We start from the raw sequence: 18,202 nt of genomic DNA, 5'->3' as shown, positions 1-18,202 counted from the left end.
CCTATATATAATATATAATGTATGTATCTGTAGTAGCAGTCTATATTTGGCATTACAGTACATACTTATAATATTGTGATTCTAAATGCTGTTTTGTACTGTGGAATATTGTTGCACTATGTGATAGAAATGTTAGTAAATATAATTAATTTGTATTAATGATATAGGCTATTATTGTTTTTTTTATTAATAATGATAATTATGCATTTCAATTCCCTCTACAAATGAGGCTAAATTCATTTTCATTTCATTTCTTATGAAGGATTAAAAGTGATGATCAGGTTAGACTAAAGGTCTTATAGTATTTTTATTTTGATCTGTCTGGATTTATCTAATAAGCAGTGAAGGATCCAGTTCAAGTGGAATAGAGATCAAATTTTTTTTTTTTTCCTTTCCTGCAGTCTCGGAAATATCACACAAAATATACGCTAATCTGGTCAATCATGAAAGGGAACTAGCTGAAACATGTCATGTATATCATTGAAAATAATAGGGTACAATTACATTTTAGTAGATACAATTATTACAATTTAATCTGTACCATTTAGCATTGGCAATGATGAAGTCATGTCCAAATATTGATTTAGAACTTCAGATGACTTATAAACATTTAGTCTTATGTAAGGGCACTGGGACTTTCCACTAATGGAAAAAACATAGCCCTGCAAGCTGACTTCACATGAAACCCTTTGTAACTCTGACCCATAATATTTCCCAATTAATCCAACCAGTATCTCTTTAAAGCCTGTAATCATTGCTTCCTGTTCAGTTCTTGATGCTTTGCTTCATATTTTTACGAAGGACCAGAGACATTTCCTCATTTAGGAACAAATACCTTGATCTTTGATTATCATATCATATCACATTCAAAGAGTCAGTTAATATCCCCAACCACCTCATTTCCATCACCAATTTCCTCACCAACCTATTCTTACTGTAGGCCTATGTACTGTAAAATATATTGAAAGAATAACATATAAAATCGTATTTCAGACCAACACATTCTAATCCCTTCAGAAATGTCGAGTCCTCAAATCAATTGAAACTTTTTCTTAAGTGATAATTGATCATGCAGTGTTGATGATCAGCTACGTTGATGACTTTAGAAAGCATGTGCAATGTGCAGTGTATAATGGCATAATGAGCAAATATATATTGAAGCAATTGTATTCCATCCTTTCTTTCTCACAAGAAAAGATACATTCTTTGAAATGTATGCAACATCTGAAATGATGACACGCACAGCTTTACCAAAAAAAACCTTTTGGAACTGCTGTCCTTTCAATACAGTGGTGCTTGAGAATGACATTGTTTTGGCAGGTCTAAAAATGACATTTTGACATCCAACACAGCAAAGTGAGTCCTTAATGCTCTCATGTCTTGGTGGCATCTACCTTTAAACTTCATGGGTTTTGAAGAGTTCTTATATACTGTAGGGCATCATCTTGGCAGTTGGAGAAGATCAGCCTGCAGTGGGCCGGCATGTTAAATAGTATGTGTTACTGAGGAAACCAAGAAAAGAAAGCAGTATTTTTTAGCAATTGAACTAAGTATGTATGACCCTGAGGTGTGTTTAATGTTTATAAATGTGTTTATTTCTTTGTTGCCCTTCATCTGATAATGATCTGGTACACATGGGTGTTAAGATGAAGTCCTCTTTCCTCAACCCTATACATAGCAAACAGCAGGAAACGTTAATGCAATGAAGTTGATCATAATTATGCAAATGGTTATGTCATTCATCAATATCAGTTGAGGATGGATGATTTATATGTTACTACCATTTTTGATTTAGAGAGATAATTGAGTGGTTTAAGTGCAAATATATGCAACTTGTTTTAATCAGAAAATGGTTATTTCCCATGCCAAAAACATTATTAGGCTACAAGACTATCAAGAGTTTTGCTGATCTGTCAATATTATAATATATGTTTATGTTACGCATCAAGTTTATGTGAAATATGCATCAATATATCATATGCATCATATGAAAATGCATTAACAATTATACATTTGTTTGCATGCAAAGAAAAACATAAAAAATAATTTATCTTCATTTCGTGTTGGAATTTTGTTCATCACTGAATTATTTGTGTGATTTGCTATCATCTAAATTGTTAGAATTTAACCATGGTTGTTTGCTCAAACAGCATTAATTAAAGACTTTCTCCAGTTGACTACTGTAATCTAGTCTCATGTTTGATGAGGGTAATCAGCAGATTCAATATTAAATTCACTCCTCCCTCTCTACGGCTACCCATTCATTGTGCAGTATATCCATGACTATTCAAATTGAATATCAAATCCTCAGGCAAAGCAATGTGGTTCTATTTTTCTTACTTTAGATAAAAAAAAAATAATAAAAAAAGCTGTGCCTTTATCTGATATTCCTCATTATATGATGACACGTTCGGGATAATGACAATGATTTTCTCTCCAAAGATCGTCAGATTGCAGCGTTCTGCTCAGATGTCTTGTTCACACTGTGATGTGACAATTTGTTTGCCAGATTTGTCTGCTTCAATAGTGCCGTCATGGATACTGCAAGAAAAGTATCTTATTTAAATAGACTCAAATAGTATCACTTAAATAGACCCAACTTTCTACATTTGTGGTCTCCTCACAAGGAATTTGGAGTGAGATTATAAAGAAAGAACTGAGAGGGGCTATGTTAAGGCAATAGAGGATTTTACCAACATCATTAAAAGTACAAATGCTGAACTTTGTTCACTGAAGTCATGTAATTGTTGGCGATTAATTAACTCTCGGATGTTCTGAATAAGATGAACAACCTCTGAATAAGATAAACAGCTTCGGAATAAAATTCTGGACTTCGGAATAAGATTCTGGACTTCTGAATAAGATGAACAATTTCTGAATAAGATTTTGGACTTCAGGATTTGATGGACAATTTCTGGATAAAATTAGCAACCTCTGAATAAGATGAACACCCTCTGAAAAAGCTTCTGGACTTCTTAGTAAGGTTAACAACACAGTTATTGACATAAAAAAATAATTATTATGGTTTTGGATTTTCTGATGTTTAATGTGGAACGTCTTTAAGAATTAGAATTCAACATACAGTAGACACACACTCAACACAGCACTTGAACCCTGGAATTCTGAAAACAATCGCTAAACACGTCTGTGCCCCTCTGAACTATGGAGGTGTATAAACAGGTGAGTGCACATTCTCAAGGTTTATAACGACTCAAGTGATACACAATGCTAAACAAGTTCATAATAATGGTAAGTTCATTTAATGTCCATACACTGTTCATTAACAGTATAGCCCCTGAGTGGTATTTATTTCCATTAGCACCTAAAGTACTGCATTACTGCAACTCGGAACCTCCCCTCTATATATGAGGAATTCTCTGGGGAACCTATAGTTGCATGTACTACATAATTTACTAATATTTACATAATAGTTACTACTAGAATATGTCCTGATGATCCCCAAGAGAACATGGCATAGCTATGATGTTAAGGAGACTGTCTGACACACTGGAACTGTCACCTCCACACTATGTACCCCCATCCCCTGATTTGACCCCCCCTGCACACATACCTCCTCCTCTTCTTCATCATCTTCCTCATCCTCCTCCTCACCACCATCCCCTCCTCCTCCTCCTCCTTGTGAGAAGCAGTTGTGAGGGCCTGGCATGGCTGAAGCTGTCATATAATGTGAATTGCTATAAACTCCTGGCAGGCGAAGGACACTCTCCCTGTGGCCACAGTAATGGCATGCATGGCTTGTTTTTCCAGGTGAAGTGTGTTAAAAGACAGGTAAGAGGAGAAGATGAACGACTATCTACAACCAAGGACTCTCTAATGAGGAGACGTAGAATCCCCCATGGAAATGTATGGGGTTAGTTTGTAATGCCAATATCCCAGCCCTTCCTTTAATGTAAGTAACCAACAGCATTATCATCTTTCTTTAACCTCATTTTAGCAATTTTAGATATTTATCTCTCTCTATTCAGATTTATGTCAATATGACATCCCTTGCATTCGCCTCCCATTTCATTTGAATAGGAGAATAATAACTGCCTGAAACGCGTTACCAAGATGGCCACCGAGTTGGGGACTAGCCCTCAAGGAAAAAGAGTATATCACATCCCTTTTAAGCGCATCTTTCACATCTTTCCCTGGCTGCTATTTCTGTCCCTTTCACAATTTTGTTCAGGCTTCTGGACCTTCAGACTGAAAGCTTTAGGTTGTCCTATAGCAGGATGAGGGGGATAAGCTGCAGTGCTGGAAGTCAAACCTATACATCCTGATGTTGTATATGCAGAGAGATTTATCTTATTGTCAGACAGAGATCAACATACCTGCATACACCCTTAAGTATTTTGTGGACTCAAAGCTTTTACTTTTCAGGAAACAGTTTGGGTTTGCTGTCTACGGTCAGTCACCATTACAAGCTTTAAAGACCTCGATTTTGTCTGGAGTAATGCTGATGGATCATGATCTCTTTTGATATTTTACATGAAGCACAGCCACAGAGCATTATAGACTTGTCTCTTACAGCTTCATTGTATTTTGAGGTCCATAGGGTTTTGTAGTTATGCATGGTTGTGGGCAAATTGTGGTAGTAACACAAATGTTGTGCTGCAGATTTTGCTGCTTGTACTGTATGTTTGGGTTATTTTTTCTTGTGTTTCACTATCAAGAACTAATGTAAGCATTTCAGCAAATGTTTATTTGAAGGTAACTATTGTAAGCACACGAATAAACACAAATTCCTCACTTCTTCCCACATTTTAGCATAATCAGTCTGCTCTTTAATTCAGTCAGAATCATAGTGTGATTTCAGCTAACTTGAACAATTCAGTCAGAGCACTTTCCTCTGCTGATGATATACAGCAATTATGCTGATATAATGTTAGCTGATCGTTTGTGCCAGGACCAAAATACAATGATAAAATTAACTTCTTACTAATGAAGCTATTTGAATTACTGGTGATACACATCTGATCATCACCTGAGGTGTGGTGCAGTTTTTTGTCAGTGCATCATTGCTCCCAAAGTGGAAGTTCGATCTGTGATTCTATTTGTCAGGAATCTTGGATGTTTAAGTTAATCTTTAATTATGTTTATTTGGAAAACACTTTTACGAAAAGCGACTTTGAACAATGCAACCACTGAACTACATTTTTTTAAAGGTAGTTTTGACTTTTTAAACATAAGCCCTCATGAGAGCCTCAGATTTTCTTTAAAACATCTTTCAACTTTTTAGATCCCCAAATTGAAGAGGATGCACTGGAACACCCATTCTGATACCCTTGCATCACTGCAGTATCTGTATCGAAACTATACGTATATATTTCATTATTCTAAAATGTCTATTTTGTTATGTATCTTTGAGACCACATAATTTCTACATCAAGAATACAGTAACTGCACAATGTCAGAGAAGAATCCAGGCAATCCGGCCAGTAACACTATAGCTTTGCTTACTGTAAAAAATGGAAAGTTACAGTTTATTTTCAGGACCGTTCATCAAAATTCAGATGTCATTGTGACTCACACTAGCAGTAGCTTATTACTGAAAAAAAAGATGTGGGTCTTAAAGTCACACAAAGAGTTATTCCCCTTTCAACACACAAGAAGCCCATTTTGTTTTCTGAAGACAATTACAATGTTACATAATGCAATACCGGGCAATCCGGGGGCAATTACAATTAGTGTTGTCACAATACCAAAATTATTGTTTCGATACCGATACCGAGACAAGAATCTCAATTTCGATACTTATATTTAAAATTTGATTTGATTTGGGGGCCCCCCATCACCTTGATGTCATCAGTAATGTGATCAATCCAGTGGCCATCCTACAGTAGATTCATCCCTTCACACACACACACACACACACACACACACACACACACACACACACACACACACACACACACACACACACAGAAAATGAAGGCTTATGTCATATGCCTCTATTTAATATATTTTGGAATTCATAAAGATTTTTGTAGTTCAGTAATGATTTATAGTATTCTATGATCTGCATAATTACTATTATTACATAGGTCACATTTTTGTGACCGATTGATTGATCGAACAATCGTTTTCCCGAGGTACAAAAACATTGTGTTTCTCTAAGGCATCGCTTCCCAATGGATCCGTCATTATGATCTAGCTAAGTAAAAATGAACTTACACAGCCCATGAGATGTTTGAGAGAATTTCTCAATGGCAACAAGGACATTTGGGGAAAATTAAACAACGGCTTTCATCTGGATGTTACAACAGAGATGGGTTGTGCTCTCTCTCGCAACATGCAAATGATTGGGGTCAACAATGTTTCATGACATCAAAATTATGCCGGCCAATAAAAACTTGGAAACCCATGCTCGAAGGTAAGAGAGCATTGTGTTGTTTTATTGTAAGATACTACATTGTGTTGTTTTAAAGAGACCCTATGCAACTTTTTTCATAGTCATAAAATCGCTTAGAAATCGTTGTTTTGCTTGACTGACCAGTTTGATCGAAAACAGTAATATTTCCTCCCACCCCCAGTGTCCCTATCCGCTATTTCAACCTTGCAGTTTGTGCAGGAGGCGATTGCTCCTTGTTTACATCTGGAAGTCTGAGACGCGTAAGGAACAAAATGAACCACGCTTGCAATTTATTTATATATATATATATAGCCTATACATGTATAAATATGCACACTAAAGCTGTAGGGGAAGCTCTGCAGAGAAATATGCAAGCATAAAACGAGCGAAAACGAAAAGCGAAACCGAAACCGGAGATGAAATCGCCAATCCTGCATAGTTTCTCTTTAAGGTAAAATAACTATTGTGTTGCTCTAAAAGAACGTTGTGTTGTTTTATGGTAAAAGAGCTACAGAACATTGTGTTGCATAAGTATCTCTGTTGCTGTCCACTTTAATTTGATGGTTCACGAATGTGGAGACCCTATGTGTCTACTAATCATTTCTATGTGTACCTCATCACCTCTCGATTTCAGATTTTCTCATCATATTAATAACTTGTGATATAGTTATTTAGCAGACACATTAGGATAATACCACTGAGAATGCATCATCGTCATCGTCATCGTCATCATCATCATCATCATCATCATCAGCATCATCATCATCACCATCAAAAGCATCATGGTTTTACAGTAATCCCAAATCAGAGTGTAGAGGTTGCTAGGATCCCTGTCTGAGTGTGAATCTGTGCTTTGTTTTAGTAGTACAATAAGATAAATTGTACAAGTAAGTACAATTTATCTATAAGGCATGAAATGCAGTTTACACTGACCACAGTGCCGTACAGGTACAAATTAACAAACAGAAAAATAGATAATTGATTGATATAAAGAGATGGCTCGTATTTATATGACTTTTGGAACAGCGTGATGGCTCAGCACTATCATCTTCAGACGTGCGGCCGCCTCAAGCAACACCCACGGCAAACATGGATTTTTTAGGACTGATGGACGTATGATGTGCATTAAAAAAGTCCTCTATGCAATGTTTTATATTCAGTTGTAAATCTTTATGAACATTGTGCAGTATGCTGTGGCTTATGTAATACAAAGGGAAATTGACCAGTATCATAAGGATCCTTACACCCCTAATGAAACTAAAGTGGTGTAATATAAAACTCCCATGGCTACAGCACATTCATCCTAATGCATTCATATGCACCTTGCCTGTGGGTGTTATGCCGTTGACATTCACTTACTTTCTTCCTTTTTTTTTACTGATTTCTCTTAGGAATCGTTCTTTATTGAAAGACTTTATTGTGTCAAAATAGGTGTGTGTGTATGTGTGTGTGTGTGTGTGTGTGTGTGTGTGTGTGTGTGTGTGTGTGTGTGTGTGTGTCTCTCTCTCTCTCTCTCTCTGTAAGTCCTGGAAGACTGTTTTGTTTATTGATTTAAGGAGCTGGTTTCCCACACAGAGAACAATACACTGGCCAAGTGACTTCACATTTTGAGAAGTTACAGTTGTAGGTCAGTTTCACTCTTTTTTCAATACCGATTGTCCTCCTTACTGTAACTGTTACTAAATCCTGATTTTGAAGGTTATTGTTTAAAATAATAATAATAATAATAATAAAAAGGGCCAATCCATGCCCATGAATGAAGCTGAAGTTGCTGACGTCAGAATGGCAGTTTTTTGTTCCCCATCGTATTTGCATTTCTTTATTTTTTTCTGAATGAAATGATATCAGAAAGTAAATGACCCATTGTTAACTAATCTCACTAATTCAGATGTTTAAATGATGAAAGAACATGCACAGCAGGCTTTTGAGTAGCTACACACAATGTATTAGAACTCTTTATATGGGGAAAGAGAGAGAGACAGAGAGAGAGAGAGAGAGGAAATTGCAGATACTATCAGTCAAGTTCATGTGCACGTTTTCCTTCTTCCCCTTTTGCCTTTCCTGCAATTCTTTAGCTCCCCGACTCCAGCCCAAACAGGCCTATATCACAGGTATGTGACTCGTCAACTGTCCATTCATAACGGCTGGCGGGGGGTCCCCCTTCCTCCACATGGACCTCACGGGTTGCGGTATCCACCCCAAACCCCCCCGACCCCCCCTCCACACACACACCCCCCGGGTCCTGAGCTGAGTAGACAGGCGTGCGAAAACCACAGCCAACTTGAAAGGGCCCGGGCTAGTGAGCCTCCCCGAACCCCCCCCTCAGCCCAGCCGCCCACCCACCCACCTCTTGAGCCGTTCTATGGTCTACTCTCCCCGGGAGTCTTAGCTTTAACTCCTGCCGCTTGCCTGCTGCATCAGGGCACTTCTAATCCCAAAGGCCATCTTTACGTGGAGAGAGGGATCTCCACTTGGATGCCTCCGAGCCTTTTGTTTGGGCTCACAGGGAGAAACAGCCAAGGCGATTGGCAAAAGGGAATCCAGTTAGCGCTGGCTCCAGATGAGGACATCAAGCTTGTAGTAGGTTAGAGAGGGTCATTTTCCTTTTCCCATTAAGATTTCGGTAACACTTTATATTAAGACACACATATTCGCCATTAGTTAGCTGCTTACTAACATATGTATTAGTAGCATATTAGCCATTTGTTAGTCATTATAAGTCACTAATTAATACCTTATTCTCCAAGACCTTATTCTACCCTTACAAGACTCTTAATTAAGAATTCCCCCTATGTAAACTACTAATTACCCCTTATTCATAGTTATTAAGTAAGTTGTTGCATATGAATTATGACTTAAATATGCATGGCTCAGTATGGGGCTTGTAAGGTGGTAGTACCACAAGAACAGTTATTCACCCCTAATAATACTTATCAAAGATGGTCTATTCAAATTGAACTAGACACTAAACCACAAGTGCTAATAGTGTACAAATAACTAATAATTAAGTCTTTGTAATGCCAAATATGTTCCCTATTCTAAAGTTGGATCTTTGTTCACAATTAATTCACAATTAATTTGACACTATACTGTGTCACACTAAAGGAGAACTCCGGTGTGATCCAATCCTTAGCTCTGCTGTTTGAGGTCAGTAGGGAAGAGTAAAGTGCTGTCCGTAGGGGAAAGAACAGAAAATGTTATACAACATACAGTAGGCCAAATAGCAAACCCACAACTAACACTAACTGAATGGGGCATAGGTAAATCAAACTGAAAGCGAGTCTCTATGCCCCGTTATGTTAGTGTTAGCTGCCTGTTAACTATAGGTCTTTGTTGAATCAAATTTTCTCATTCTGAGTCTGTGACCTCAAACAGCAGAGCTATAGATTGATTCACACCGTATGTCTTTTTTTACCATGTGACCCTATACTTTAAAAAAAAAAATTTGAGGTTGAGACTTTTGATTACTCAGGAGCCAAGAAAGTTAGCATACAAATGTATCCAGGTTTGCCTTTCTCGCTATCTCCTATTCATTATGAAAGAGATATTCTTAATATTTGTGCCAACTTGGCTGTCTGCTTGTTGTGTAGCCTACTGCGTGCTGTAATACAGTTAATAAGTGTGAATAGGAGGCAACTTTAGTTTAGGGAACACATGGTGGTTAATAATAAATAAATTAATTGTGAATTAGATGTGAACAATGACCCAACTTTAGAATAGGGAACATATTTGGCATCACAAAGACTTAATTATGAGTTATTTGTACACTATTATAACTGGTGGTTTAGTGTCTAATTCCATTCAAATAGACCATCTTTGATAAGTATTATTAGGGGTGAAAAACTGTTCTTGTGGTACTACCACCTTACAAGCCCCATACTGAGGCATGCATATTTAGGTCATAATTCATATGGAACAACTTATTTAATAACTATGAATAAGGGGTAATTAGGAGCTTACATAGGGAAAATTCTTAATTAAGGGTCTAATAAGGGTAGAATAAGGTCTTGCAGAATAAGGTATTAATTAGTGACTTATAATGACTAACAAATGGCTAATATGCTACTAATAGACATGTTAGTAAGCAGCTAACTAATGGTGAATATGTGTGTCTTAATATAAAGTGTTACCAAGATTTCATAAAACTCTGTGTCATAACATATCAACACACAACTTGTTCAGTATAATCAGCATGGGGGAATAGGTAATAGGTGGCAGATGCCATGAGTATACAACTTTCTCAGCAAATTGAACTGGAATGTGACTCTGATTTTTTTCCCCCAGAATGCTCCCTGGCTGTGTTAGTACAGACATCTGACCGGATGTAATTGCCTGCAGGTTTTTGCACTATAAATATTTATATATTCAAAAAATCACAATATTTGAATGTCACATGGTGGATTGTCATTGTAAGGAGTCACTACTAGAATTACAACACTTCAACTCTTAGATGAAACTGATCAATTGTTCACTGATGATTCATGCCATTATGTAAAATAACAATAATATTGTCTGACAATTATTTTATGATGATTATAGGTTTGACACCATTTAACCCTTGGTGTAGGCTACCTACATCTATCTTAATCTCCAGACCCTTCCAGACTGATTTTTTTTTCTGCCATGTTTGGAAATGTCACCAATTTAAGGCAGTGGCTAGATCATTTTAAAAAAATAATAATAATAAAAAAAGAAAACAAACAATGTCCAGAAACAATAATGTCATAAAAAAGTCACCCTGACTTCCTCTGTAGGGACCAAATGGACTTGTTAATGAGTATTGGTCTACAGAGTGCCAGAGGTCAGTCATCATGGTCCAGGGCTTACAGTTCTCCACCACCGGTGCCTCCGCGGCCGCCCGCAGCCATATCTCATCAGTCCTTCTGTGGCCACTGCCCTGACCCAGGCCGGCGCGGCTTTGCCCACCGGTGGCGCAAATGTCTTCCTCTTGGCGCGGCTCCCGCTTCTTTTCCAAGGAGCAGCCATTTTCCCAGGTCTCTCTTGGCCTTGGACCGAAGGCTTTTGGCCGAGGTCCACGCCGCACAAAAGGAGCCGGGCATTCCAGCTGTCTGCGCCTAATCCCCGGGTGTCAGCTCACGTTAATGTTGCAGCGTGAAATCAGAGGGCGCAGGGCAGCGTGGGATATTAAAAAACCCCATCGCTAGAATTCCTCTGGAAAACGGCCGCCGCCACCACTGCCACCGCCACCGAGGGTCTGCTGGCTTGCTGGCTGTATAGCGGTGCTGGTGGTGGTGGCCTTAGGCCTCCGCGACGAGTGGCCACTGGACCTCAGACTGGACAGACTGGACGGATGGACGGACGGACGGACGGATGCTATCGCTAAGGGATCCAGCCCCGGTGGCGGGCTTGAATGAGCTATCAGGGATGAGACGCAGGGTTGCCAAGGAGGTTTCCACAGAAACGGCTGTGGGTAAGGGTTGGGGGGAGCGGCAGGGTAGATGGTGGTGGAGGAAATTGATGAATGGATGCAGCAAAGACCCCACAAAGACACACACACACACACACACACACACACACACACACACACACACACACACACACACACACACACACACACACACACACACACACACACACATACACACACACACACACACACACACATACACACATACATACAAAAGCTGAGACAGCAACCTGACTGATGTGAAAGTAAAACCCTACATTTCTGTTGTGTTATTTCTGAAGCATTAGCGAAGGGAGAGAGAGAGAGGGGTCCATGCAAACATGCTCCATGCAAACTGCCGTCTCTGAAGATTGAAAAGAAAAAGAAAAGCTCCCCCACTGCTGTCCTCCTCATTTCTTTACCAAATATTGTCCTGTGTGTCTTGTCTCTGGTGTTCCTAATGGCGAAACAGTCCACGCCAGCAGCAACAAAAGGGCAGAAGCCTGAACTCACGCGATCATAATGAGCCGGGGCCAGGAGGCAAGGCCAAAAAACAAATCTGGCTTGGCACAGGCCAGAACGCTGCTTAGAGAGGACCCCGTGTGCAAGCCTGGCTTTTTAATGACTTGTCAGTTTCCGAGCAGCAAGCCATTAGTCTGTGTCACCAGTCTGGATCCCCACCGACAAAGCAATGTCACGGCTTTCTATCGGCAATGACAATTAACCGGCGTTAACCCTTTGCTTGAGATCTAGGTCGGCTCCTTTAGAACAGCAGTGTCCCATATCTTGAGTTATGAAGGGCACATCACTTAGCTTGCTTTGGCAGCACAGGTGCAAGTGATGGCGTATATGAGATCCTTTCACAGGATGCCTCAAATAGGTTTAGAAAGGTGACTGTAGCTTCATCTAGATTATGTGCGATTTAAAAAAAAAATGAAGACTACTGTATTTATGAACGGTGATTTAAATGGTTGTGGTTATGGTTATTGTTATTTAGCAGAGAATCCAATTATTTGTCCAAAGCGAATTCAGTGAAGATCATTTTAAAATGAGTCTCATTTGTAAAATGATTCAGTGCAGTCAGTAAAAATACTCAGCTCACAGCGCATGTCTGAAAACGTGTGCATGATAGAAGGCATTAGTTTGTGTTCACCTGAAGTATGCCTGGTCAGATATGGCAATGTTATCTGCCGACTGATAGGTTTTTATCTTCATCTGCTATCTCTGCCTACTTCCAGAGTGTGCAGTGCAGACCCCCTTGGTGATCGCACCCTGTGAAAATATGATGATTTTAAGTATCTGGTTCCTGAGCCAGACTCAAGATGGCCATCTCTGCGTGCCGCTGACTGCTTCAGAAGAAAGGATCTAGTATCCACTGAGTGTGTGTGTGTGTGTGTGTGTGTGTGTGCGCGCGTGTGTCTGTGTGTTTGTATGCGCGTGTGGATTGGTGAATGGCAAAAAAAAAAAAAATCAAAACACTCACAGGGATCAGAAAAATTTGATCACTCAAGTGGAAGATTATAAGTCTTTCTTTTTTTTTTTTTTTGAAGCCACCTAGGCCTACAGCATGAACTCGAGTGCTGGAGTCAACCATGCCACTTCCGAAGGGGAGCTGAATAGACCGCCAAGAGCAGTTGCAGACGTTGCAAAGGCTTGGCCTTCGAATACGAGACAAAGGCAGCATTGACAGTCCCTGGAGGCCTTGGAGCAAAGGGATAACTTTACAGTGTTTGTGCCAATCTCCACTCCCTGGTTTGTCCTCGACTGCCCAGCATCGTTTTTTTTTGTTGTGTGCGTTCTGTACAGGTGACAGTTTAGCTTGCATCATAGATGGAGATAAGGGCACCTGAAAGGGCTTTTCACAAGAACAGGGAGGCTTTCGAGGCAAAGCTTCCCCCCGCGCGTGACACAAAGACTTGAAAAAACGGTCAAAGTCGTAGCATCCCCATCCGACAAGGGTTGGGATTCATTAAAAAAAAAAAAAAAAAAAAAACCTTTCAGGTACTCGAGCTGTCTTTGTATTTCCTGCTTGGCCTGTTTCTGCTCCCACCCTGAATGCTGATACCCGTGTTGAGCGTGCAGTCCACCGAACTGACCCCAAGGCTTCCTCAGTATATGTAGAAACAAAATGGCACTTGATTGGAACCTGCTGAATCTACTGAAATCCACATGAAATGCGATCTAGAGCCTCAAAAGCCAGTGACGAAAAACATTGTAGCCTATTCTGAAACATTATATTCGGAAAGTTTTCCATCAATTAGAAGCATTCATTTACATCTCTAATATAACAAGTGTTGTATTTTTATTTATTTTTTCGAAAGGGAGACCTGGGCCGCTATTGGCTTGCAAAGGTCAGCACCAGCAACCTGCTCAAATACCTGCACAGTCGCACCAGCAATTCCTCATGGGTCACTCGGGCCACAACTGACCACGTTCGGAATATGTGGAAAGGGGATTTCAGCACAGCACATCCCGCTGATCAAGGACAACCGGCCTTTTGTTCACCTGGAGACTGTGACTGAATGTAGGGCAGGTATGAGCGGGAGGGTGAGCGGTAGGACAGGACAACAATGGCTCAACCGTTGGAAAACCATTTTCAGCTGCATCTGAGGTACCAAGGGCTGCCACTAGGGGGTAATAAAGAGCTTTATTATGTATATATATTTTTTTATCCCTTTGTCTATTTGCTTAGAAATATAGGCAGACAATTTCCTCTTTCCTTTTACTCCTCCTGGTCCTTTTCTGATGTGGAGCAGGACAGGTGCTCAGTAAGATGAGAGGGCTGATGGGTCTGATGAATACATGATTTCCAGCATCAGGATGCAGCACAGAAAAGCCAGCCATACACTGACCTATAAAAGGGCTGGTGTCATGTGACGTCTTACATATGCACTCACTCACACAGGCACACACACACACACACACACACACAACTGGGAGGGAGAAAAACTGGTTACATATGCTGTCGCTTTATTTAGCACAGAGATTAGGACATACCTAAAACCTTATTATTTATCTTCTTCGGTTAGTGTGACCTGCTTCTATAGAAGCATTAGAGCATCATAGACTTTTTACATTGCATTGTTATAACAGCAAATTCCTCTGCCAGATTAAGCCCTTTAAAGCATCTAGGCTCTGAAGAACTGCTAGACACAGTTAAGATTGATCGTATTGCAGCGACTGCACATCAGGTGTTAATGAAGAGAAAGGCCCGTGGACATGATGTTGAAAGCACAAGTCATCTGAGGTTTCATAAAACCAACAAACGCAACAACCGTTTCAATGTTTATTTCAGCATAAGTGGTTCAAAAACATTTCTGACCATCTCTATTCTGATGCATCAATTTTTTTTTTAAACAACAAAGGAGAACATGTTGAAGTTCTCGTGCCATTATTGTGCAAAGAAATATACGCATTCTATTTGACAGATTAAAATATGTGACTTCTGAAGCAACATATACATATATAACTAAATTACTGGATAGGCTTCCAAAACAGACAAAAAAGACAAGAGGGGAAAAATAAACAGTCCTGATGGCTCAGATAGTAGACTGGTGTCACAGCCAACACAGAGTAGTACAATTTAAAGATCAATTCTTCCTTTGCAAATGTCATTGTCTTTTCTCCGAGCCTCCCGTTTAACAAGTTCAGTGTATATGTGTATTGTGTGTGCACACGTGTTGACATTTATATCTGAAAAAAGATACATACATACATACTTACATACATAGGTACATACCTCTAGCTTAATATGTTTTTTTTGTAAGGCATAAGTGGCAAATTAATGACAAAAACAAAACAAGAACAACAAATCAAAAACAGAAACAAACAAAAAAAACAAAAAAATGTCCACCAAGAATCTACCACAAGAATCTACCTCCTCTGTTATTTTAAGGCCACAACCAACTGAACATTACAAAAACAAATAAAAAAGATAAACAAACAAGCAAAAAAGAACACAGAAAATAGACCCAACCAGCACTTGAGCTGGGATGTGAAGGATACCAGAGGGTTGTACTAGTATGAAGCGAGTTTACTGGCTAACCCGGCTAACTTCGGGAGTATCCACTAATCTCTAAAAGAACACTGCACTAAGCATCTATTGTTTTGTTGTTTTAAAAACAGTGGTTACTCCCGTCCTGAAGTTACTGGGTAAGCCAGTAACCTTGCTTCGCAGCATACCCCTCAGGTCCACTGTAGGATGATCTGCTGACTCGAACGTGGCCGATGCTGAATGTCGATGCCAGTGGTACAGAAATACCCACGGTCTGCTGGGAGACTGAGGCATATGGGACAGAATCTGGTGGTGAAACTAGCCTCTGGTTAGTAGCTCCTGGGACTGAAGACACAGGTCTCCAGTGAAATGTTTGTGGTGGCACAAAAAAACAAAACAAAAAAAGATGATACAAAAGATGAAACAAAGATACTGTATAATTCACCCCAAACAGGAAAAACAAAATCACTGTTTGAATACATTCATAAAACATAAACGAAAAAGTAAAAGTAATAACAGACACATCCAGTTGACTGGGCAGAGAGAGTTCTTGACTCTAGGAGTGGTGGAAGGTGGTGGGTTTGGGGGAGGGGGGGCTCTAACTTCAGTACACAACACAGACGTGGAGAGCTGCGTACTCTACATAGAGAGAGAGAGAGAGAGAGAGAGAGAGAGAGAGAGAGAGAGAGAGAGAGAGAGAGAGAGAGAGAGAGAGAGAGAGAGAGAGAGAGAGAGAGAGAGAGAATAGACTGGGTGAGCAGACGCTTCTGGAAAGCCAAACCACCTTTCCATTCGATCGCTGCGCTACCTAATGCCTTTAGGATGGCGTCTCTGTTCACATTCGACATTTCTGTGGTCAGTCTGAGCCTTCTGTTCTGTGTTCTGGTCTTCTTTTTCTGCATTGCATCTTTCTGTCTTGATGTTGCTGAATCTCAATGCTTTTGCTTTTACTGCCATTTCGTAAATGTCTCTGTTGCGGTCAGGGCTCTGGTTCCTGGACCAGGCATCGGACTCCATCCTCATCACTGCTGCCCTGAGAACGTCACTATGGCGAATCCCAAGACCAATTGGACTGCATATGTCACTGTACTGGGTAGTGCCAGTTAGGCCGATGCACCCCCCCCCCCCCCCCTAAAATAAATACATTTTTATCTAAACTCAAGGGAACTTGCATGGTATCATGGAATCGATGGAATGATCCCCCTAAATGCAAACCTAAGCAAGCCATTCCAAGCAAAGAGATTAAGATAGGCACAGCATTCTGTAAATAAACATATTTCTTTGAAGCCAGAAGAGACAAAGTTTCTTTCCATTAAGTTTCGTAAGGTTCCTGAAGACTGCTTTCACAAATATTGACGGGAATTCTCTGACATACCAAAACAAGCATGTGCCAATGCGATCTCTACTGCCCTGACCATAATTAACAAGTCCCTGGCTCACCTCTCCGACACAAACACAAAACAAACAAAAAAATAAGAAAAAGTAACAGTTTAACACACCTGCATTATGTAAGTCATGTCATATTGGGAACCAACAAATCTAAAAACGCAAATTCTTACAAGGTACCATAGGTAAATTCATGTTATTTCTACATTACCGACACACAGTGATACAAATTAAGAACTTATAAAACAATTAAATCTGTGCAAGTACTAAGTGCCAACAAGACGTACCCATTTCCCTTTCACAAAGTATTCATGTCTTTTTTTTCAGCTGTACATTCATAAATGAAATTTTTTGGGTTTGCCATTTTGCTAACTACTCTAGTTCTCATGATGAGTTGGTTCTTCCGGTAGCTATTTACTAAGTTTGGCTTTAGGCCTATGCAAGGTCTTGAGACAGAATCACTTTATAGTACAACAGGGCTTTTTTTTTTTTTAATCATCCCTGACAAACTCAATTTTCCTTCACAGTTTGCTTTTTCTAACCCCCAGAAAGTTCATTACCCATATAAAAAAATAATTTATTGCGCATCCAAAAAAAGTGCATCTTACGTATTTTCTTTTAAAAATATCTTTCTTTCGCTCGGTCTCCCTTTGCTCCTGAAACTGGAAACGGCTTCCATCAGGTGTTTGGTTGGGTGATGGAAATGTGATTTGTAGCTCCCATCAGTTAAGTTTAACCTCTTGGCACAAGCACCCAGGGAATGGAGGTGGGGCATATGTTGTGTGTGTGTGTGTGTGTGTGTGTGTGTGTGTGTGTGTGTGTGTGTGTGTGTGTGTGTTGAGGAGGAGGAGGGGGGAGGAGGAATAGTGAGGAGCGAGAATGATGATAATGACAATGATGATGATGATGATGGAGGAGGAAGATGAGGAGGAGGATCCTGCTACGCTATCACCATGGGAACATCATCTGAGAAGCCACTGATCATGGGTGCATCTTCATCATCATCGCCTGGGGGACAAAGAAGAGTGACGTAGATCAGTCCATCGCAAAGAGAACGAAG

The 18,202-nt window shown here is 39.9% G+C and overlaps 1 protein-coding gene across 1 annotated transcript in view; it reads right to left on the bottom strand.

The window, feature by feature from the left end:
* Positions 1-15,035: 15,035 nt before the first annotated feature.
* Positions 15,036-18,202, bottom strand: part of sorl1 (sortilin-related receptor, L(DLR class) A repeats containing) — a 43,751-nt gene continuing 40,584 nt past the window's right edge. The window contains exon 48 of the mRNA XM_062521047.1: positions 15,036-18,150. Within this exon, the coding sequence (XP_062377031.1) occupies positions 18,083-18,150 (68 nt within the window). The 3' untranslated portion in view covers positions 15,036-18,082. The remainder of the gene's footprint in view (positions 18,151-18,202) is intronic.

The sequence above is a fragment of the Sardina pilchardus genome, chromosome 19 (genome assembly GCF_963854185.1).
Source record: "Sardina pilchardus chromosome 19, fSarPil1.1, whole genome shotgun sequence".
NCBI classification, from domain to species: domain Eukaryota; kingdom Metazoa; phylum Chordata; class Actinopteri; order Clupeiformes; family Clupeidae; genus Sardina; species Sardina pilchardus.
This window is presented reverse-complemented; position numbering and strand designations above follow the sequence as displayed.